This window comes from Plectropomus leopardus, chromosome 14 (assembly GCF_008729295.1).
Source record: "Plectropomus leopardus isolate mb chromosome 14, YSFRI_Pleo_2.0, whole genome shotgun sequence".
Lineage (NCBI taxonomy): Eukaryota > Metazoa > Chordata > Actinopteri > Perciformes > Serranidae > Plectropomus > Plectropomus leopardus.
Window position 1 is genome coordinate 32,012,745 of NC_056476.1, and position 25,409 is coordinate 32,038,153.

The following is a 25,409-nucleotide window of genomic DNA, read 5'->3' on the forward strand; positions in this document are numbered from 1 at the left end:
TATGCTGCCATCCAAGCAACGTCTTTTTTTAGGAACGTTTTGCCACATTCTGCACGTTACAACAGCGTAGCTTCGTAGTACTGCCTGCCTGCAGTCCAGACCTGTCTCCCATTGAAAATGTGTAGCGCATTATGAAGTGCAAAACACGCCAACGGAGAGCCCGGACTGTTGAGCAACTGAAGTCGTACATTAAGCAAGAACGGGAAACAATTCCACCCACAAAGATTTAATAATTAGTGTCGACAGTTCTCATATTGAGTGTTGTTAAAAGGAAAGGTGATGTAACACAGTGGTAAAAATGCCCCTGCCTCAGTTTTTTTGGAAGTTGTTGCAGGCATCAAATTCAAAATGAGTGAATATTTGTAAAAAAAACAATCAGTTTATCAGTTTGAACATTAAATATATTGTCTTTGTAGTGTATTCAATTGAATATAGGTTGAAAAGGATTTGCAAATCATTGTATTTTGTTTTTAATTACGTTGGGGTTTGTACTATGGGAATTAGCAGCGGTCATTATCACAGCGGTCTGCATTCCACCACAAGTAAATACTTTTGGATCTCTGCAAAGATCTGAACTCCTCACAGACTGGTAATCCTGACGCTGTGCTCATTGTTGCTGAGGACTTCCCTCAAACTAACCTTAAGGAGGTTAGAAGGTTATGATGGGTATTGACTCCCATCAATATTACTGACAGTGCAATAGGGGTATAACAGTGGTTATACACATTTCAAACCACTGTTGAACACGTTTTAGACCACTATTGGACACCTTTCAGACCACTGTTAGACTCCTTTCAGACCACTGTTAAACACCTTTCAGACCACTGTGGGACTTCTTTCAGACTACTGTTAGACACTTTTCAGACCACTGTTAAGACACCTTTCAGAGGTTGCTATGGAGCTGAATCCCTTCCCCTGTTTGGTGAGAGGCGCCATGTGGCCATCCTGTTGAGATTAAATCATGTAAACAAAATACAGCGCATGTCCCGAGTAATGCAAGAGCTCTGGAAATCGTCAGACTAATCAGAAGTCACCTTTCAGTCTGCACTACACAATGTAGTCTGGACAAAGTTCCAGGACACCACCATCAACATCACTGATGAACTCACTGAATCTGTGGTGGATTTAAGCAACTGTATTGGAAACAGAACAGAATTATTCCACAATTAAAACCAAGGATTACCAGAATCATCCAGGACACCATGAACACACGCACTGCAGCAGTGTGCCTCTTGTGTCATTTCGTCAAAAGGATTACTGTTCTGTAAACACGACATCTATTGCACATATGTCCATCCTGGAAGAGGGATCCCTCCTGAGTTGCTCTTCCTGAGATGTATAAAATTTCCCCCATTAAAGGGATTTTTGGGGAGTTTTTCCTTATCCACTGTGAGGGTCCAAGTACAGAGGGATGTCATATACTGTGAAGCTCTATGAGGCAAATAGTGATTTGTAAAATCATGCTTTATAAAAAATGGACATGAATTGAAACAGAATTTTGATTATGGAAAATAACAAAATATGTTACCATAATTACGCAGACCACACAAATTTACATAACAATATCACCAGGGGACTATGTTCAATCCAAGCTCTAACTGAGTGCATCGAAGAAATCAATGATTGTATGTGCCACAATTTTCTTCAATTAAACAAAGACAAAACTGATACAAAAGGTTTTGGAACAACAGGTCTTCCTAAAAAAATCAATCAGGCAACTGCAGCTGATTCAGAACGCTGCTGCTCAAGTCCTCACTAAGACCAAGAGAGTCCTGCAGTCAACACCGTCTATCAGAGAAATACTATTGTTGGTTTATAAAGCACTGAATGGATTAAAGCCCACATGCATTTCTGACCTTCTGCTCCATTATGAACCATAAAGTCCTCTCAGGTCTCCTGTTACCGCTCTGTTTTCTGCCCTCAGAGTGGAGACTAAACATGGGGAAGCAACATTTAGTTTTTATGCACCTCATATCTGGAACAAACTCCAAGAAAATTGCAGATTTACTGCAACTTTAAGTTCTTTTAAGTCAAGACTTAAGGCTTTTCTCTTTGCTGCTGCCTTTCATTAAATCATTTTTTTTTTATGACACAAACTTTTTTTGGTATTTCAAACCTTAGTAATTGTTTAACTTGCTTTCATTTTCTATATTTTAGCTCTTTAATTAGGTTTTTAATTACATTTAAATATCTTTTAAAAAGTGCATTTCTTTTGCACTTTGTCTCAATGCTTTTGATGTTTTATGTAGAGCACTTTGAACTGCTAGTAGTCTTTGTTGTCTGTCTTCAATTTCTCGTCCAATTTGACTTACCTGTTTTGTTTTTTTTTTTAAGTCTAGTCATCTGACTTTGACATTAAATGCAATGTTCTTATTACTAATAGGCATAATGGCCAAATCAATGAATATAAGACCTCAATTATAAAAAAAAAAAACAGAACATTCACAGGAACATATTATAGCAAAAACACATACAAAACATGTATAAGATGACATAAATATCTAAACAAAAACAGGCCCATTTTGTACACACACTAATACACTCACGCAAACAAACTGACCTGTAGTCATCAAATGTGAAGCTGTCCTTCAAGGGCAGTTTGCTGGCAGCGGGATGAGTCTGGGGATGGAGGGAAGAAGGTGGATGAGAGGAAAAGGGGAGAGGGAAGGAAGAAACACAAATCAAAATGAGGAATTTCATTAAGTAGGTATGCTGGAGGGGGGCTGCCTGACAGGGACGCCTAACAAGAAGGACTGGGAATAGGGGGCCACTGCTGGGGTGCACGTGTAAGTGTGTGTGTGGTCCGTTAGTTCAGTGTGACAATCGCCCCCTCACATACATCACTGTCAACTTAATTTGTTGTGGCCAGCAGCCGTCATAAATCTGCCTCATCAATTTGGGCCTGACACAGGGTGTGTGTCTGGGTGCACGCCTGTGCGTGTGTGTGTATGTGTGTGTGTTTGTGTGTGTGAGAGTGTGTCTCAATGGCAATGGTTTCTCCACTGAAAGCCACAGCCACCCCCAACCAGAGGAAGAGAGGAGTTCAGAGGAATGCATAATGAAGAAAAGGAGGAGAGTGAATTGAATGAAATGGAAGCAGGAGAACAGTGAGAACTAGGTAAAGAGTGAAAGCAGTGTAAGAAAGAGTAGAAGAGAGGTGGCAAAGCAGACAGAACCACTGTTCAGAGATGAGAGAGTCTATGAGGAAGAGTCAAGGCTGTAGCCATCAGTTCATAAAAAGAGGCGATATGCTGCTGATGTTTTAATTCTAATAAACTGATATGATGCTCATTTGGCTCTCACATGACCACAAAGCTGATTTTGCTGAACTACAAATTGTGTTCATTTTATAATGTTGCCAACCACTTACTGAACCAAACTGAACCAAGCCAAACCAAACTAAACCAAACCAACTCAGCTCAACTTCACCGGTTAGACTCTTTGGGATATAGCTATATATTTATTCAGTGGCTTAGGGTTAGATGTAGTGCTGGGTTACAAAGAGTTGTTGTTTTTGCAAGATGTGTAAAATGTCAACATTGTTAAAACTGAGATATTACAATGAACCAAAAGTTCAGCAGTAAGTAAGTGAAAGCTGAAATGACTCATGACTCTATTGTATCTAACACAGCCCCAGTTCATTGAAAGGACATTGATACCACTTCATTTCCCTGTGTTGAGTACAGAGTCAGAGCAGGGACAGCTTAGCCAACTCCTCTAAAACTCACTTATTTACACTAATTATATATATATATACTTATATATATACTGCTTATATGTACATGAACAGAAATGTAAAACTTATCATTTCTATTTTAGGGCATATAATATGCCAGACCCTTTCCAGGTGAATAAGGCTTTTTCCTTAAACTTAACATTGCACCATATATTTATAGAAACTATGGATTAAATGACTATGTCAGTCCTTCCAAGATTTTGCAGGCTGTTTTGAGGCTTACTGTGGCCTGAAATGCCTGATTTCACTGCAGCTTTTCCATAAAATTGAAATGCAAGTTGCAATGTTTATACACATTTTTTGTGATGAAACTGTGTAAAGTACCTTGTAATCCTATAGCCCTCAGATGTAACAACTTTGATGTTTTTCAATGATAAAATTGTAAGAGACAAAGTTCATCACCTCCTGTTCTCCATTGATTTGTCTGCAAACACAGTACCCTTAGACACAGGGACAGTCTAAGCAAATGTATACTAAACAGTATGACAAATGGTTATTTTCTGAAAGTTACCAACTACAGCTTTAATGTAAGAAATGACAAAATTCATGATATTCCTTCATGGGATTCATTTTAAATGGACCTGCATTTTTACAGTGCTTTTCCTGTCATTCAACTACTCAAAGCACTTTCACACGATGAGTCACATTCACACATAAATTCTCAACGGGCTAGAAAAATTACAACCCGAACCTAACCGACCCGTGTCAACTGAAGCCACAACCCAGCCCATCCGAGATTATACACTTTCAACTTCAACTTCAAACAACTTAATTTATCCCAACAGGGCAATTCAGTTTCACAATCTACCCAGACCAGACACAAACTGACAGACAACACCATGCAACACTCAGCAGTAGTAGTAGTACATCAGAGAGAGATTAATACATTGGCAAGATATACACTGGCAGCATACTGACCCACACAGACCGGGCAGAATAAATTACATTTAAAAATAACAAAACAACAACAACAACAAGATGTTCTGATGCAGTGCACATCACTCAAATACATTCATTGTTTGTCATACATTGTTTGGGCTTGCCAGCCATGTAAAGAAAGAGGCCCATTGACAAACCAACACACTGATGGAACAGCCATCAGGAGCCATATGGGCTTCAGTATCTTGCCCAAGGATACTTCAACCCTTTTCTCTGAAGAAGCCAGAGATCGAACCGACAACCTTCACATTAGAGGTCAACCTCCTCTATCACCTGAGCAACAGCAACCCCATCCAGCTTTAAGTTTTAGTCAACCTCCAGTTTAGCATCGCATTTATTTTCATGGTGACAAAGATCAGTGAGAACTTAACACTACCACCATCTAACACACACACACACACACACACACACACACACACACACACACACACACACACACACACACACACACACACACACACACACACGTTCATGTGTGCGTTCATACAAAGAGCCAGCAGTAACACCGATTCATCCCTACAGGTGAGTGCGTAGAATCACACTTGTAACAAGGCATCCATCTCATACACCTTACACAGAGTATCTGCTGATATTAGCTCATTACACATACATCACTATCAGCATATACATTTCAGCTGATAAAAGGAAAAGAGTTGATGTAGAGAAAAAGGTCTGCAGACTGTAACTTCCTTAAGTGTAATTAATGAGCACATTCAAAAATGATGTTTCCAGCTGTTTCCAGATGTTTTTCTTCAGACTGAAGACAACCTGCAGTGCGCAGACCTTTTTTCATGTTTTCTACATTAACTTCTTTTTTTTTTGTATCGCTATCTTTTTTTGGTCCAGCACCTGCCTTAAATGTGCATGGCTACTATGCTTTTTAAGAAGCTGATGTGGAGATAAGTCAAAGATGTCCAGACTAAAGTTTAGACACATACCTTTGTTTTCAATCTCATTTTTGTCTGCCATTAACCAGTTTATGTTCAGAGACTGCTGATAAATGTTCTCGCAAATACAACTCCTATTCCAAAAAAGTTGGGACACTGTTTACACTAATACATGTAAATGTGATTGCTTTTCCTTTTTTTAAACATTTATTTAGTGGAAAAGAGGCCTGGGTATCGCCACTGATGTGCTCAGTCAATTTTATTGCAATTCACAAGGTCCTGATTCAATTTCCATTATATTCACTATCAAGTGATGAGGAATATTTGAGTTACGCTAAACACAAACACCAATTTTGTTTGACATGAAAGATTATAAGCAAACTAATGCTGAAAATTTTACACTGAATTATTTCGAAAAGAATAAAACTAGGACATAATTAGAACTGAATATTTTAAATATGATAAAATGTTCTAGAGCATCAGCAATAATATTTACAACAGCAAACTCTATATAAACTCAATATCTCACTTTAAACAATTCTAAAATATCAATATGAAGAATCACATTCCTAACATTAGAATACTGAGTGGTTATGAAAAAGTAAAAAACCAAACGAACAAAAAATAAACAGATATCCCTCATTATCAGTCATGCTGCTGAGGTGATTCACTGCCTGCAGGTACGCTGGTAAATTTTAAGATCTGTGGCATGCTAAGCCGAATAGCATGCCACAGATACCACTTTGAATAATCTTAATTTGCTCCACTTCACTGTCTCCACCACAGCCTCTCTGCACTGTTGATCACTCAATGTTTCTTTGTGTGTGTATGTGTGAAGGGACAGCTGCAGCCCTGACAAATAGAGCTGATGAGAGGCTGCAGCCTGACAGTAATAAACTGCACTAAAACACTAAAAAGTACAATAAAAAAGACAGCAGCTAAACACCTATCAACAATTCCTCACATGGAGTACATTTAGAAGATGCAACAGCACATTTACTTTAATTGCAGGCTTCGATCTCTTGGAGCTAGTAGCCAGATTATCTCTGTTTGTCAAATCAGTGATTCAATGTGTCGTGCTGTGCTGTGGTGCAGCCTGGCTCAGCTGCCTATTTGTGAAACTTCAAACTAAATTATACAATTAAATAACACTGAAAATGTAGGCTTTCCGAGGAAGCATGTTTCATGGTCGCGTGACAGTGGAAATATGAGGTGCTGTTCTGTTCCTGCTAATCCTGTAACAGAAAGGCAATACACACTCTGTGGCCGCCACTGAACAGCACATAGCAGTGACCCAGAGTGTGTATTGCCTTTCTGTTACAGGATTAGCAGGAACAGAACAGCACCTCATATTTCCACTGTCACGCGACCATGATCGGTCAACGGATGTTATTGGCTGATATGAGCCTTTCACAGACATATCGGAACATATTGGCATCAGTGTAAATTTTTTCCGATATGCGCCAATGAGAAAACTTTTTTTACAGACTATATAACGCAGAAAACAATGCATGGGTGGTTTAGAAATGGTTTCATTACATAGTTTGTCCAGCAGAGTGCGCTCTGACTCCATTGTTTACACTACTCTCAGCACTCAGCACAAGCAGCAGAGAGCAGCTGAATGGAGCAAATGGTGGTGCAGTCAGTCAGAGTGTTTTCACGGTAGGCCACATTGAAATACATACTGTTAAGTTAATAAACAATGGCGTTACCCCTGTCCCTGATGACAGCTATGCCACACATTTTCATATCTGTTTGCTATGTTAGCCGGATATAGTTTGTAAGTAAGTATAGTAAGTAACGTAGCAGCTCAGTGGTGGTGGCTTGAGTCTGAGTGTTGATTTCACACTACTTAGTTGCTTAGTTGTTGAGACGCAATACTGGAAAGTAAATAGTCACCATCCTTATTTTTCATTCTCCGTGACAAGCTTATAGCATACTCATACCTTGTCAGTTGAGTGGTGTGAATCCAGAGCAAACACTTTGGTGACATTTTTTTTCAGGACTTGCGGTGCCTTTACATTATGCTGTCCAACCGAACAATTACAGTCGTTGCATTTAATGTTATGGTGTAATTGAGCTAAAGAAAAAGGCCATAATCACAAAAACATAACATGAAGGGGAGAAAGCTAATAATGTAAAACTAAAGATCTGAAACACAGATGTTAAAACGTTAACTTCTATGGTCATAAATTGACCCCCTTTCAACCCAGACATGTCCTGTAGGACAGGAAATGCTCACATAAAGAGGCAGCTCTGAGAGAGAGCGGGGAGGGGGGGGGGTTGAGGAAGGTACATTCAGGTCAATTCAATTCAAAGCCAATGTGACAAGCTCATTTTCCAGCCCGGTCATCTGCGGAGGGGGGTGGAATGGGCGGGGGAGGGAGAGGAGGTTGAAGTGCGAGGGCCTACATGAGAAGGGACGAGTGTGTGTGTGTGTGTGTGGGGGGGGGGGGGGGGGGGGGGGGGGGGGGGGGGATTAAGAAGATGTATCAAAGATGAGAGGACTGGACACACACATTTCCATGAGTCCTCCTCAGTCGCCATCTCAAGCTGAGTGTGTGTTACAGGCGATTACTGACTCTACTTCAGATGTGTCTAGACAGAGAGCCCAAACACAGCTCTGATATGGCAACAGAAATGTTCAAATTGTTATATTGAGTTTAGTGTAAATTTTGCAATAAAAACTAGAATTACTGCCCAGCCGCTGTATGCCTCAATGAACCAGACAAGATACACTTATAGTTTACATCCATGTCTGTGAAAACAGGGATTCTTCCCACACAACTTCCCCCCACAGCACAGGGGAGCTCTACAGTCAGCTGAAACATTCAGACCACTGACAGGTGAAGTGAATAACACTGATCATTTTGTTACAATGCAATGTTCTACAGGGAAACCTCTGGTTCTGCTTTCATGTAGATGCCACTTACACGTTACACAGAAACGGTTCTTGCATGAAACCTTAAACGTTAGTAGCGGTTTGGCCTTTCATTCACACAACAATGGTGTTTCGGGAGCCTGAAAACACAGACTGTTGAAACCGCATTCCAGGGTGCAATCTTTTGAAAACACCACCCCTTCTGTCACCAAGTAAACTGGCAATGCACGAATCCTGTGAGAACAGTGATGTCACGGCTGCACTTTGCTCATGCACATTACATTTCAGATAAATAGCCATGCGCAAGTAGAAGGACAACAGGGAGGCTGTGGCTCAGAGGTAGAGTGGGTCGTCCTCTAATCGGAAGGTCAGCGGTTCGATCTCCAGGCAACATGTCGAAGTATCCTTGGGCAAGATACTGAACCCCGAATTGCTCCCGATGCTGCGTCATCGGAGTGTGAGTGTGTGCGAATGATTACTGAGTAGCAGGTGGCACCTTGTATGGTAGCCTCGGCCACCAGTGTGTGAATGTGTACATGAATGGGTGAATGTGACATGTAGTGTTAAAATGCTTTGAGTGGTCAATAAGACAAGAAAAGAGCTATACAAGTATAGTCCATTTACTATTTAACAGTAACAACAATAGCGGACTACTAAGCTGTGTTTATGCTGCTGACTCGACTGAGTTTATTTATATCGCCATTGTCTTCTTGTTTGTTATACTCACCACTCTGTAGAGGAACACCTTTATGTGCAGGCGTGTGGTCTTCTTCTATGGCGTGTCATTACACAGTTACACTGCTAACTACTGGCCTGGCATGCATACTAGAGCGTTTTCGTTTTGTGGATCTGTGTTCACAAGGATCGTTTTCACAATGTTTTCATAGGAACACAGATTTTTTTTTTAAAAACGCAAATGAAAGACTTTGTTTTTAGTTGGACCGTTGTCATCTAAACAAGGCCTGGCATAAGCATAAAACCTGCTCAGGGGCCTGAGGAACGGGGTTGCAGAACATAGGTGTTATGTGCTGATATCACAGAGGGACCCCCAATCAACGGTTGGACCTAATTTGGCTCTGACCTGTCGAGGCATGAACATGACCTCTGGGGGGGGGCTTAGAAAGAGGCTTCGTAAACGGGGGTGCATATGTCTGTACAAAATAATTTACAACACACATCCCCAACCTCAAAGTTCTTTTCAACAGAAACCTCTCCTTCAAGCAACATCACCAGAACTGTCTTCTCCCACCTTAAAAACATAGCTCTTCTCCTCCCATCACTCTCCCCCGCTGCTGCCCAAATGCTGAGCGACACCTTCATCACATCCAGAATCCAATACTAAAACAGCTTTGTCTATGGTTCATTGTCCATAGTCCTAAATAAACTCCCGTACAGCCAGAACTCTGCTGCTCATCTGATCGTCTGTCCCCTGTGATCACATCACCCCTGTCCCTAGAACCTTTACTGACTCCACACTCCCACATCGAATACAAGTCAAAGTCTGTCTCCTCACACAATGACCTCCATAACCAGGCCCCCTTCTACCTCACCGACCTGCTGCATCACCACACTCCTTCCCACAGCCTCCACTTCTCTGATGCCGACCTCCTGTCTCCACCAGTCAGGACCAAGCACCACACCTGGGGCCACAGAGCCTTCTCCAACGCGGCCCCGTCCCTCTGCTTTATATATATGTGAATCATCCCGTGTGAATTTTAATGTTGTGTGTATTTGAGTGAATTCTGCTTTATGACCTTTTATAAGTTATGTAAAGTTTTTTGAGTACTATGAGAAGCGCTCTATAAATGAAATGTATTATTATTATTATTATTATAGAAAATTATCCAGCATTTACAGAATGCATCACAGAAAGCGACAATATGAATCAACATCTATCAATGGACAGTATTGGAGCACTGTAACCGAAGCTCCTCCAGCGCTGGTATTCTTTTTCTACCTCACTGACAGTAAGTCATTTAGAAACAAACACTGCCACTCAGTGGAGTCCACCAAAATTACACTGGGAAGTAACTTTCAAGAGGAGTTGGCACTTTTATTGTCTAAAAGAAAAGAGTCAGCTTGACACAAATATCATGCCTGTTCTCCTAACACACAAAACACGGATTCCCCTGCCTGTTAATCACCTAAGAAAACAAACACATGAAGAATAGAAAGGATTCTTAGAAAAGATTTCTCTCAGTGCATCTCTGATATCAGAGGGCTGAAGAGAGAAGGACTGTAATGCATTATCATATCATAAATATATAATGATAATAAAATAGACTAGTAAATTGAAAAAGATAAACATCTACAGACAAAGCAGAACATTGATTTGTTGAATCTCAACTAAATAACAGTTGAAATGTTACAAATATTCTTTACTTCGATAGTCCACCTGCAGACAATTTAGTGTTACCAAATGCCTGCTGGGTAAAGGGCCTGTGAGAGAAAAAACGAAAGATGGATAGCCCTCAAAGTGACTTGCATCCTTCTGCTGATGCTAATGAGGCTTGATTTCATTTCAAAGATTTCATTTACACTGAAGCCTTTGTCTCACTGCTTTTGCTCCCTCAGCTAGGGAAGACAGGATTCATTTCTGCTGTCCCCGTTTCCTTGTCAGCTAGCTTGTACTTTACAATCTGGTTCATCCTGCTTCACTAAACTCATCCATCTCTGTTTCTTCAACTTATCTGTTGTAATAGTGTGTTCACTCGGAATGTGAAGCCACTGTCTTGCGCAGTGAAGCCTGAAACACACACAGTGGTGATTGCGATTTTGACAATTAAGCTGCTTTCTTCAATTGGCTGAGAAAGTGCTTGAAGCCAGGACTGCTGCCAAAGGCTATATTTTAGTGCCCTGTTTATCTGTAACACAAGAGTTTGTCAACAGGAGGAGGGAGCTAGACTGCTTCCAGTATTGTGAAAAAATGGAGGCTAAATAAACTGAGATCAAATGGTAAAAGTAAGCAGTATATAACAATTCTGCTACTGTGTTTCATATTTCTCACCTTACATGTTCTCAGAAACATATTTTAGCTCACGTTTAACTGCAATATGCAATTGTTTGTTACTGACCTGACATCACATTGTTTTTTTAATGAGCAACTCACATTTCGACACGCACCAGAGGGAGAGTTTATTGGTCTGGTGCGGCCCAGTGTATTCTGGTAGATTTTCTCTGGTCATGTAGCACCTGTTGGTCACTGTCATGGCTTAATGGAACATTTAAAGGTTGAGAACTTCATTACCCTAATTAGTGACACTTGTGCTCTTCTGCTGTGACAGATTAAAATGGCTGCTAAGAAAAGGTCTGTATTCATTTGTTTTGTTACTTTGTAGATCTGGCACTCACACACATTACAGGCAGAGGTATCAACTAGTTATTGTCTACTTTTGATTTTCTTTTTGTCTTGGCATGTTTTCTGGGCTTCTGTAGAAATGCTCACCTAATATTTGGCAAATTTATTCTGTATGAACTACAAATGAAAGACTTTACAGTATATGCACATGATCTAAACATCTGTGTGTGGAGTGTATCTGCCCACCTGTACCAGTTTGTAGAAGTACGCATATTGTCGTGCAGTGTTTTTATACTGGCTCAGGATGTCCTGCACCGCTTGTGTGCCCAGCAGCTCCTGCACCTCCTCCTGCTGGTAGAACAGCGGGGTGTCATACTCCTGAGGAAGACTGCGGATGTACGGCAGCCAGGATGACACAGGGTTGGCCCGCTCACATAGCAGGTGGAAGGCCAGCGTCACATTGCCCATGGCCTGTAGGATTCTGTCCTGGCTGTGTAGAGGACCTGAGGCATACAAATACACACCCATATATATATATATATTTGGTTGATTTCCATGTCATGTCTTGATGTCAAAAATAAATAAAGCAATCAATAAAATAAAACTAAAGATTTTGTACATAAATAGGTTTTAAATTTCATTAAATGTGTTTTTCACAAAGATGAATTACATTACAAACAGAAATCATAAGTGGGCAACATTAAAATGATTTTTTTTATCTTTATTATTGCAAAAAAAAACAATTTAAGAAATAAATTAATCACTGGGATGTTGGGACATTACAAGGTTCAACAGTCAAGACTGATCTTTAGGATATTAATCCCCAGCTTAACTGAAGAATAAAAAATAAAATAAAATACAGTTTTTAAAAATATAGTTTTTTGAAGACTTAATTTGGTTGTTTTTCCTTTTCTCCATTATTTGTTATTTTTCTTTTGATTTAGCTGGAATGGCACCATTTCCCCATGTGGCCCAAATAATTCAATGGTGTATCTTCTCATTTTAAGTCCTTACCCAGTACTGAGTTCTGGGCCGACTCCACAGTCATTAGCATCTTCCTAGGGATCCACAGGAACAGTTCTTCTGCCTGCACACACGCACATGCACGCACAGACACACACACACACACACACACACAGACACACACACACACACACACACACACACACACAATCACTAAACACAATAACTTGCTTGGCCTCTGCTGATATGTTACAAGATGAATTGCAGGAGTCCCATTCAGTCTACTGAGAAGCCAAACTATACTGCCTGTTTACTAAGCCTCTTTCTAAGCCTCCTTTCCACAGCCAATGTCCAGTTCTGCATTAGCTACTGTAAACGGCCACAGGAGGCCTGTCAAGCCTATAGAACAGGGGAAAAGCCAAAACTGTGTATATGGAACTTGCAAGTCCAACAGCAGATTTCCTTAAGTAATAGGCTAACTAACCTTAGCTAGCTTAGCACAGTAGCAAACAAAAAAAGGTTGCATTTTAGTAACAATTCTGACTATGATCAGCTTTGTGAGGCCTGAAAGCTGCATGTTGCTGATTATGGGTTTAATTTGGGTAATTAGTCTGCTTCCTTATGTTGATTTAGAAAGGGCTTGAACCTAAGATTGTCGCAAGCGGTGAGATATTAGTGCACTGTTTAGTTGTAAAACCAGAGTTTTGAGCAAGCCACTTGCACATTACACAGGAGTGGAAACATATGGAAAAATGCACATGTAATCACAAAACGAGTGCTGTAAGGAGTGCCGCACTCATCCTTCTCAAGGTGGAAAAACTGAGACATGTTGGAATTACACTTATTTTTCTGAAGACATCTCAGGTTGTTCATCATCTGTTCTGTAAATGGTTAAACATTTTGTACTTCTTTACACTAAAGGAAATACAAACATTTGGAGTGTTGTTATTTAAAGGTTATTATAGATCACTGTACTGAACTTAATGTTGCATTGCACTGGGTGCCTATAGAGTTGTTTTAGTTCTGGACACACTTCAAACATAAAAGTGCCCATTACTGGGCTGAGCTCACCTTGATGTCTCTGGTGGCCCGCAGGCCATAACCCTCCACTCCAAAGTCAGCCACTGTGAAGGCGTCACAGGACGCCCCATTTTCACGAGCCCAGGACATCAGGTCTGGAAAGTAGTCCTCTCTGGTGCCCTCAAACACTACTGACATACCTGAACGAACACACACACACACACACACACACACACACACACACACACACACACACACACACACACACACACACACACAGAGAGCAACAACAATAAAAAAATAAATGTCCACTAAAGTGATCCTTGACTTAAAATTACATCAAATGTTTCTGTACTATGAAAAAACATTTGGGAAATCATCCATTTAAAGGGTTAAAATACTGTGAGCACAGCTGCATGCACTCACCCTTCTGTTTCTTGCGGATTTTCTCCACCAAGCCTCTGATCTGGATGTACTCCTCCCACTCTTTGCCAGCAGAGGGTGCTGCACTGCTGCATTCTGGGAAAGCACATGCACACCATGAACACCTCAACTCTAACGCTTTCATCATGTGTGCAGCCAACAAACACCTTAACCATGACATGTTAACCTGAAACACAGAGCATATCTACACCCTTTATTTATTCGTGTATTTGGCAGGGACCATGCACAACACAACTGTTGAGCCAGAGTTAGCTAAAAAGCTAATTTATATCTGTGGTCCCTGAGCAGGAAGATCTAAAAAAACATACAAAACAAACAATAAAAAAAAACATCATGCAGACAACTAAAAACAATAAAAACAGCAATATATCATATAAAACAACATATTTCAATTTACATTACTTTTTCTTTAAAAATGAGGAGACGTTTAATTACCACAATTAAATTAACACAGAGTTCACAAAACTTTGTTTTCAAGTGTGATGAGTACATGATTGAGTTGATTTTAGCCATGATTTCATCCCAGATTTAAGTTCTGCAAAGCTGCCACACTCTCTGATTTTACTTGGTATTGAGATCCAGGAGGTTGTTGCTCTAATAGAGAGAGCTGATTTACCAAACTCAGACAATCTGTAATGTATTACACAGTCACCTCTGTTAGCTGTCCTAGTTGTTCTTCCACTACTTGCACACATTGATATGAATTCTTTTAGAGGGGGAGGAGCCAAACCGTTTATCACTTTGTACACCAAACAAGCATTAGCAAAACCCACAAAATGATCAGAGGTTAGGAGGTTGTACTTCCTCTTCTCTTGATGTTACAGTAGTGATAGCTTTTTGGCTTTTTATCCAGTACCTTAAGAGTTTGCTTGTACAGTGTTTTGAGTAGAGCGAGTGTTGTTTTCCCATCTTGAGACCAGCTTGCGATACAGTACGACATGTGAGAAAATATCATTGAGTGCATATACAGCTTTGCTGCATCATGACACCATGACATCATAGTAAGCATATCACTACTAAATCATGTTGCATAGCAACTTCTGCTGTACATAATTCAAAGTGATGGAACATCAACTCTAGGGAAGTAACAATTCACTCAACTCATGATTTTTTTTTTTATTCAAAATGAGATTACAGAAAAAGTATGACTGAAAAATATTCTGTTAATTATTTCAAACAAAAATTGTGTAAAATACTGCATTTTCTCTTCTTTTCTACATCAGATTAAAGAATCCCTTTTTATTTCTCAGGTAAGGTATAAAGGCAAAACACAAGCTATGCAATGGACGCATTTCTGGACATTCACAACTACCCCTGCTGTTAAAAAAAAAAAAAAAGAAAAAGCTTTCACTTGAGACAGAGGTGGCTGGTGTGGAAAGGTTTGCTTTTGCTAGAGGGGACAGCAGAGAGTGCGACTTTGAAGAACTAAGCTGGCCATTTCCCACTCGTGGGTGATAAACTGGGCTTGCTCCTTGGCTCTTGTACTCGTTTGGGCGAGCAGGGTTGCAGCTTGTCAGTGTGGTTTGGGCGTTTAGTCGTCGTAAGGAGGAACGTGCATAGGCAGGGCTGACCAAACCCTCCTGCAATATTTGCAGACAGTTTTTTCTGTTATCTTCTCGCCTTTATTACTTTCTCACTTGAAGAAGCTCAAATACGGCCACACTTCTGATTTAAAACTGGAGGGTGCATCCTCTATTTCATTGTGGCCTGTCGTGGAGCCTTTGCTTGGTCTTATTTATGTTGGTGAGCTGTCTCTAGTCTCATGCATGACGTAGGACCCTGAACTCGAGCGACGTGGCACGTTGAGCAATCAAAGTCAAAGGTAGATTATGCCCTCTGCTGTTCAAAAAGAGTTTCGTGGTTCCTTTTTCATCTCACCTATTTGAATCTCACATTTTTTATCAATTTGTAACTGCCTCGCGAGGCATCATTAAATCCCTAATCAGCTCTGTTGTTTTTGATGTCTGATGCACAAAATATCACTGACTGTGTAGTTGTGTTCAGGGTTTACAACATCTATGGATGTTTTCTTTTAGCTTGAGCGAAAGCTTCGCAGCTAGCAAGATGTTTCTCTGATCTCTTTCCTGCTTTCTTCATCTCATCTCATCTCATCTTTCAGGTCACTGAGGACTTAAAACAGACAACATCACACCTATCTATCCATCCATCTATCTATCTATTCAAGACTGCAGGTTTTGTGTAGACTCTAAGTAAACCCTGAGATGAGGGAAACCAGACACAGAGGTAACTTAAATTCATACAGTTTCATTTCCTCATTCAGTTGCATTAAAGCATGTATCAGAGTGCATTCATTAGCAGAGTTTTATTGTATGTGATACTATTTTGTCATGACTATCAGAAGTTTCTATCAGTTATTTTGAACAGCATAGATGTTACAGTGTCTGTGAGGATCTTTCTCTCCATTAGAAGCAGCTCCAGCAAAGAAGCAATGTTCTGCAGCAAAGAAAAGAAGCAATGTAAGAAGAAGCAAAACGAGAGTAAATACTGGTGTGGCTTACCAACGACGGAGACAGCTCTTGGACAGTAAAAAGATGGAGTTTGACTGAACTCGTAATGTTTCTTTTAGACTGTAAAGTAACAACATGAACTGACTATTTACTGAAACATATCTTTGATGTAACTAATGACAACACAAACTGTAGACTTACAGTTCGCTATAAACTTTTCAAATGACGTGATGCAACTGTTTTCTTGTTACTGTGGTGTTGCGAAAACTAAGCTAAGCTATAAAGTAAACTATACACAAACGCCACACATGAAGATCATAAGACAGAAGCCTTATTCTGAATGCTGTCAGTTATGAGTTGCCTTTATTTATGACTGATGACTGTAAATTACGGTTGTATGGACACAGAAGCAGAATGACTGAAATAATGTTGACCAGCACACCTTATTGTAACCACTCAGCAATACTGGCCAATAAAAAGCCAAAAAAGGCTCTACTTCCTACCGAAATTTAGGAAACCTAAATTCCAGAGCAAGATCCTGGTTAACTTCTACAGAGGAGCAATAGAAATCATACTGACTGGAAACATAATGAACTGGCATGGTTTGTGCACGGCCCAGAAAAGGATGGCTCTACAGCGGGTGATTAATACTGCCAAGAACATCACTGGTTCCCATCATACAGAGCATCAGTGACCTCGGTGAAGTGAGGCATCTGCACAGAGCCCAAAGAACTACCAGACTACAGAGCAGCTTCTTTCCCCAGGCTGAGAGACTCATAAACTCCTCCATTGACGCTAAAAGATGTAGCAGGTTTTAGGGACAAATTTTCATTTCATTTTTTCTTAAAACTATGTTTTAAAAAAAATGACAAATAAATCTACCTTGTGCCTTATACATGGGTCTTACTGTTATGGGACGAGACAAGATTAAAAGTTTAGAAACTTTGCTTTCCTTATATGAGGACATTACACAGTGTTGTTGCAACATCTCAGCTGCATTGCTGCGTGCTGCTATGAGTACTGCATTTCAAGATTTATACAAACAAATTCCACTCATTTATCAAGTTGTGTAGTAGGAAATTGTGGTGAACTGTCTCAAGCTTAAATTGCACTTTGTCAGGAGTTTTAATGGACTGACTCAAGAGGGAGAGAGAAAGAAAGAGGGGGGAGAGGGAAAGTGACGAAAAAATGCAGCATGTGGAGAAACGGGGGATAGAGAATGCACATGAGAGAGGGACACAAAACGAGAGAGGGAGAAAAGAGGGCTGTATGGTGACTTGGCTGACAGTGTTTGCCTCTGCCTCATAGCAGTGGGAGAGATGTGCACAAAGCCACCTGCAGACTGTGAGATTTCTTTAATCTAAGTTTAGTGCAACTGCACTCTGCAACATGGATCTCATAAACTTAGGTACAACATCAAGTTTGATGTTTGCAGACTGTGCGATGATATCACCAACTGAATCGCGGGCTACAACCTATGTCCACTGAAGTCAATTTACAAGAGCAAAATGTCGTTGGGGTGCATCATCAATCTACACTACTGTAGCACTAAGAGAAAAATGTAAACAAAAAAATCAAGCTCTTGACAGAGCGGCATTTACGTGTGTCAAGAAAAAGTCTGAAGAGGAGGAGGAAGAGAATGTGGACGCGATCGTGGTTGGGAAGAAGAGGCCAACTTGGCATGCCAATTTTGAAACGATAGCTGAAAGTAAGTAAGCAACACCAAAGGTGACACATTTTGGGTCAGATTATACTCTCTAATATTTTCTATTTTATCATGCTGCCCCGGCTGTTGATTTGACCTGGGAGAGATATGTTGCCTTTAGTACTTGAGCCTTCATCAAGATAGCAACAATAGACTTACTACTTTATTCTGAGTATATTGGCATAAAAGACCAGATATACTCAAGAGCAAGAGCTGCATACACACACACACACACACACACACACACACACACACACACACACACATATGTCAAAAGGAAGGTAAACATACTCTGCAGCAGTTCAGAGATGAGGTTCATCATCTCTTTGGGGGAAACCACCATGCTGGCTCCTGAGCCTGACTTCTGGATCTTCACTCGACTCTTCTTTCCCATGGTGCTGATAGACGGCTGGGCTGAGGAGATACAACATTATTACTGTTAGCTGTGAGGCTGAACATGTCAGTGACTACTGTGTTCTAGCTGAATAGAAAAGTAAACACAGCATCTCTCGATTTTAACAAAATAAACTGACACTTCAATTAATGATCAACACTGACTGCAAAGGGCCTGTGCTGATGCTAACAGTGTTAGAGCGCAAGGTGCATCCCAAATTAGGGATGCTTCTTACCATCATTTATGATTGAACAGGAGTTTAAACTTGTCTACTGGTCTACCAAGTAAAATGCACAGAGAAAACAGTCAAAAGTTGATCTATAATGGTATACAGTGTCTGAAAAATGATTGAGCACATTATAAGCACCATTTGACATAGTTTCACTTTTGTTACTGTGCACCACGCATCAGGCCCAGCACTACAAGAGGTCAACACAGGCTTCTGCTTTATGCATCTACAGAAAATAGCAAAAACAGCAGTTGCTGGCCGAGATACATCACTTAGCTGTAATGTCGAAAATATGGAGAGTTCTGTTTGTTGTGTGCAGGAGCCAGTGTGTGGGTGTTGGTGTCCAATCAACAAACATGCAGACAAACATGTCACTTTTGATTGTGCTGGAGCGCAGTACTGACAAGGTTTCCGTAGTCATAAAATAACACAGTAATGTCACATTTGACTAGGTTATCATGGAGGTCCAGCTTTTTGTGGTTACGGCAACATATTCTGCCTTCTACATTTTCAGTTTGATTTTCTCCATCATTTTTCTTTATTTACTTAAAATAACTTTCCTATAAGAGAGCTTTATTTAACTGTATACTTTATTTAACATTATAACAGTATCTCATTAAACATTATTATAACAACAGCTTATGTAACAGTTTATGGCAGTAGCGACTTTATTTATAACTGTAATTCATTCAATAATTTCGTATTTTTGTAGATCACAATAGTTTAGAGGAGATTTCAAAATGTCAAGAGATATATCATGTATTGCCATATAACCTAAAAAAATCAGGATAATATTCTAAAGCCGTAATGCCCAGCCCTACTAATAATAAACAAATGTCTATGTTTAGGATTAGGCAGGCATCATTATTCAGCATCTTTTGTGTCCTGAGGGTAGACGTTCTTCCTGAAACTGTCAGTGCTGCCTGCTGTAACCAGTACTCCTCCTCAACAGGGTGAAAAGGAAGTTATCTGGGTGGCTGAGATCTTTTGTGATTCTTTTGGCCTTTTATGTGCTGCGTCTGGTGTAAACATCCTTTATGCAGGTAAAGCAGTGTCTACGGTGTGTTCAGCTGAACGAACCACTCTTTGCAGGGCCATGTGTTCCTGTTCTGTTCTGTTGCTGTACCAGCAGTGTCCACTGTACCATCGGCTGCTGAGATTTACTCGCCAAATGGAAAGTCTACACGTATTTGGTGCTTGGTGGGTGTTAATTTGGGACCCTGTGTACCAAGCAGTGATGTTTCCCGACTGGATGCTCTCGGTGGTCCGGGAGTAAAAATAACATATTATTTGAGAGGATACTCTGAATTTCTTCAGGTGTTTAGGGTAAACAGTCTCTGCCCTCCTCACCACTGAGTCAGTATGCAGCGCCCAGGTCAGGCTCTTGTGGACACCAAGGTATCTGACGCTGTCAACCCTCTCCACCGAGAACTTGCTGATATTGAGGAGGGTGTCATTCCGTTGCTGCTTCTTCCCAAAGTCCACTTTCATCTCCTTGATTTTGTTGACGTTCAGCAGTAAGTTGTTGTCAATATCAGGAACTGTAATATCCTTTGATTCACTGAAACTTGGCTAAATCCTGGGGACTCTTTTTCTATTTGCCGATCTGACAGAGCAGAAGACTCTGGGAGAGAAGGAGAGGAGGTGTGTGCTTTATGGTGAACACAGACTTATGTGATGGTGGGCATGTGAGGTGCTGTCCTATTCCTGCTGTGGTTCACTGCTATGCTGCTGATGCCCATGTTCGGGAGGCGCAACCATGCGGCCATCTTGTCAGCAGCAGTGGCATTGGCAGGCTGTGGCAATCAGTGGCATCTTGCTGTGGCAGCTCCTGGCAGCTCCGGGCATCTAGTGGCATCTTGCAACACCCTGTGGCATCCTGCTGTGGCAGCTCCTGGCGTCTCATGACAACTAGGGCCACCATGCGGCATACTAGCGGTAGGATCCACCCACTGTCAGTGAGGGCAGGGACCATGGATGTATTATAAATCTGGATACAGCCGTGGGGGCAGGGCCTAAATCATTCCTATGATACATCCATGGAGCTGCTCAGTGGGCATGAAGCAGAGAAAACTCTTTTACCGGGTTTAGAAAAGTATAAAATACCACAGGTCAACTGCTGCAAATCAGTTGCAGCGTGATTGTTTACCAAGCACGTTATCTTTTTTTTTTTTTTTTTCTGTTTACTGAGTCACGAAGCAGCCCCCCCCCCCACCACCCCCACCAGCGGAGTGATACATGCAGAGTTAAAAGTTAACAGTCCCAGTGATGTTGAACTCCTATATCAGCACTCATGGAATACCTCTCGACCAATCAAATTGTTTGGTCGTAACTAACTGTTGCATTAAGACTGACAAAAAGTGGGCCTAATAAAATGAAACATCACACCTGGCTGATCACACAGCTGCTCTCTGCTGCTGTCCTTGTTATCAGGGGTGGATTTAGTGATTCGGGGGCCTGGTGCCCCAGCCTAACTGCCTTGCTTTGATTTAGCCCATTCTCTAACTTGGAGTGATGGTGGGCTGTTGGCAGCTGTACAAGAAGTTATGCTGTTCTCTAAACCTTCAATGTAACTAATATAGGCGAGTGCAGGTGATGTAGAAATACTGAAAGCTGTTACTGATAGAGTCATGCTGCATATTGCTAAAGATAGTACACAAATTAATTCATGTAAATATGATTTGTGAAATTACTGCAGCCTTCAGTGTTAAAGACAAGTTATGCAGCTTGCACTTGAACTCCAAAATGAAAATTCAGTTTACTATATTAACAGAAGGGAAATTCAGTTTGCCTTTAATTTTTACTGCTAAAATCAAAAGCAAAACTTGTTTTGAGTAATTATTTGTTATTTGTAGTTTGTTTTAAAGAAGGGGAAAAAATCGATTAAAATCATAAATCGGGTTTGGTGTGAAAAAATCGGAGATTTTATTTTTAGGCCACATCACCCAGCTCTAGAGCCTATCTGTGTCCAGCGTATCTGCCGGCAATGATACCCGTCAAACAGTGTGCAGACTCCTCCACTTCTATGCTCCATAGGCGTACACTGGTGTAGAAATATTGAGGACCCAGTGATCGAAGCAGTGGTAGACTAGTATCTCCAATGTTCAGCAAACTTCTCAATGGAGTCTGCTGGCTTTGGCCAGAGCATAGATGAGGAACTGAATGGTAACCACTTCCCAGACAAAACAGGCTGTCTGACAGGGGGTACAGTGGTGAAAAAACTTTCAATATAGCATGCACTAAATCTGATATTGTTTTTTGTTGTTTAGTTGTTGTTGTTATTGTTGTTTTAGGTGGGACTTTTTAGGTGGCTAAAATGCATTTTGTTGCTGATACCTATCCACACCATTACACTGCTTGGCTTTCCTTTTGATCAATCTGCTTCTCCAAACTGAGGGTTGACCGACCGCTATCTACTATATGTAACACATTCACTGTAGAGAAATACCTTATACAACTCCACTTCCAAAAAAATCGGAGCTATCCATTTAACAATGAATAAAGCTTTTAAAACGCAGGGATAGTTGACACAGTCCTATGGCGTTGACAACAGTTAGCAGTGGGCTGAATCACTGATGGCCCTGAAATGTCACTTTCAGCTCCTCTGTAACATGTCTCTCATGTAGCTAGCAGCACACTGACACTGACATAAAACGTTTAAAACAGCGAGCACATGATTTATCTTTGGCAACGTGGTTTCGGGGCTTCATTTCACACATAACAAAACTAAGGTTTTATACTCCAACCAAGAGTTGGGTTAAAGACAGTTAGCCCCTCGAGTCATGTGGAGCCTCCTCCAGCAGGCCAGCAGCTAGCTGAGTAGCACCGAGGAATCACGCCCCTCCGAGCACAGCTGCAACTGGAGCAGACAGAGGAGCCGAGAGAGGAGCTGACAGAGGAGCCGAGAGAGGAACCGACAGAGTAGCTCACAGAGGAGTTGGCAGAGGAGCGGACACAGCTCATTCATCTCCCATGATTGCTCTCACTGAAGGTTAGCACTCGCTGTTAGCTGCTAAACTGTCAACTGACAGGATCAGCCTGATTTTTACAGGCGGCTAATCTGCCGGACTGCTGGGCTAGCTGGCCGGGTTTGCTACCATACAACCGCCTGTCCGCCAAATGTACGTATTCATCAAGAACAACAGTCAGCACCGAGGCAGAACTTTTCAAAACCGAACTATTTGTCGGGTTCAGTCGTACCTTTCTGTAGTGACAGCAGCAGTTCCTCTGGTCCTGCACTGAAACCAACCTTTACTGAGTCGCGCTTGTGATTGGAGCATTGGTGAAATACGCCCATGAAAACAACACTGGATTACGGCTTTCTGATTGGTTTGAAGGGCAGCACGCCCTCGGAGCAGAACAGCGACAGGCTGAAACTGCTTATTTATCTAAATGTGAAGATGCCCCACCCACTGCGCCATACTATTGGGTGCCTACTTTTAGAAAGACTAAAACGACCATAAATGGTAATATTTGAGCTTCGATGACTGGCTGAATGTCGTGTCAATCATTAATTTTCATTTAGCGCAGACTTCCTTATAATACATCCATGAGTTCTATACATACATCCATGGTTCTATAGTCTTTTGTTTCTTTTTCCTCTTCTTTATAGAGTGTTGAAGAGATGACGTATTTTTGTAGGCCAACCAGGAGGTTGGCATCGCACTGGTTCCCTCGTCAAAAACCTTATGGGATTTTTGAATGGGCTTTTGCGATTATCGCAAAAAAATAAACTCTCTGATGAACACAAATTTATGAAATTTACACGTTCTGTTTCGCATGTTAATCTTCACAGATAAACACAATTTTTGTGTGTTTTGAAGCATAAATGAAATAGCCAGAAGCAGAAAGTTATTGTTAGGCTATACAAGAACTACATCGCGGTCGCACGACTTAAACGTCAACACTGTAAAAACATGTTAAAACACGATCGAAAAATTTTCAGTTCAGAGATGCAAAAGTTCTGCGAAAAGTGCAAATCTGTAAAGCTGTATAGGCAGACAAGAGGGTTTAATGAGTTTCTCTCTCTGATGTGAAGATGTCTAACGACCCCGACAAACACTGTAGTCCCATTTAGCCACTTGTTAGCAACTGCCTTTTTTAAGAGGAGTAAAACCTTAAAAGTTCAAAAATCATGTTTAAGCGGACGTATTTTAGGTTGCAGAACAAAACGTCTTAATATATTTACCCTGTGTTAACCAAAGACCTTATTTAAGGCATTTCACCGAAAATCCATTTAAAAAACCCATAGACTTTAAGACGAGGGAACCGGACATGTTAAAAGGCTAACAGACTCTAGACTTTAGGACTCATTAAAACAAATATGGCATCATTCACATCTACTAAGTACAGGGAAGTACAAAGATAACACCAGAATAAACAGTTTTACAAAAAACACTCTTTTTTTTAAATTTATAGAGCCCATTATCATAAAACATGGTTTGTCTCAGAGGGCTTTACAGTATATGACATCCCTCTGCCCTTAGACCCTCACATCACCCCAGGAAAAATTCCCAAAAAAGAACCCCTGTATGAGGGAAAAAAAAAAAAACAAGAAACCTCAGGAGGAGCGGCAGAGGATGATGAGGGATCCCTCTTCCAGGACGGACAGTTGTGCAAAAGATGTCGTAACTAACAAATGAAATACATTTGTGGCAAAAAGGAAAGAGAAAGAGGGAGGGGGAGGAGGAGAGAGGGGGTCAGAGACACAGCAATAATGGAAACAGAGGCATGTCATAATACAATACCGATAGGTGTGAAATTATCAAATGCACTCTATGATGATATTGTGGGTGTTGATAAGAGTCTCATACATATTGATAGGGAGGTGTCCAAAGACATGATCACAGCATCGGCGCAACCAGGACGAAGAGCACGATCAGGGCGAGTGGGGAGTACAGTATCAGTGCATCCACAGCACGAGCACAACTAAAGGCAGGGTCACAGTGCCAGCACAGATATGGGACGATCAGGCACAGCCAGTGTTGCGGCCAGGATCCGGGAAAGCTAGGAAACAAGGGAGCAGGAACGCTCCGGAGAGGCAACGGGATTAGCGTAGTGCAGTTTAACAGAACCAAGGTGGTGAGCAGTAAAAAGGATAAGCACTCAATGAGGATCCTAGAGTCACTGATCAGCAATTACAACTTAAATATGAATGCCAGAGAGCAGTAATAGAAATGAAAGAAAGAGAGAGGAAGCAGAGGCAGAGTGGCAGGTCTGAACAGACTCAAAATCACCCCCGCCAGATCGGGCCGAAAATACAGATTTACAAAATGATTACAAGGGAAGTGCTTTCAGCTTCAAGTATGAATAGAATTTTTTAAAAAATAACTCAAAAAAATTGTTGTTATATAATTGTAATTATATAAAAAATGTTAAATTAAAATAAGTTAGCACACAAGAAAGAAGCATTTCCGTTATCCTATATAACAGTTGGACAGTGTTT

General features: G+C 40.9%; 1 protein-coding gene across 1 annotated transcript in view; it reads right to left on the reverse strand.

The window, feature by feature from the left end:
- Positions 1–23,197, reverse strand: part of setd3 (SET domain containing 3, actin histidine methyltransferase) — a 39,708-nt gene extending 16,511 nt beyond the window's left edge. The window contains exons 1-7 of the mRNA XM_042500592.1: positions 23,165–23,197; positions 18,633–18,755; positions 14,151–14,243; positions 13,776–13,924; positions 12,756–12,828; positions 11,988–12,244; positions 2,561–2,619 (exon numbers count right to left, since the gene is read on the reverse strand). Of these exons, the coding sequence (XP_042356526.1) occupies positions 2,561–2,619; positions 11,988–12,244; positions 12,756–12,828; positions 13,776–13,924; positions 14,151–14,243; positions 18,633–18,735 (734 nt within the window). The 5' untranslated portion in view covers positions 18,736–18,755; positions 23,165–23,197. The remainder of the gene's footprint in view (positions 1–2,560; positions 2,620–11,987; positions 12,245–12,755; positions 12,829–13,775; positions 13,925–14,150; positions 14,244–18,632; positions 18,756–23,164) is intronic.
- Between the last annotated feature and the right edge of the window lie 2,212 nt (positions 23,198–25,409).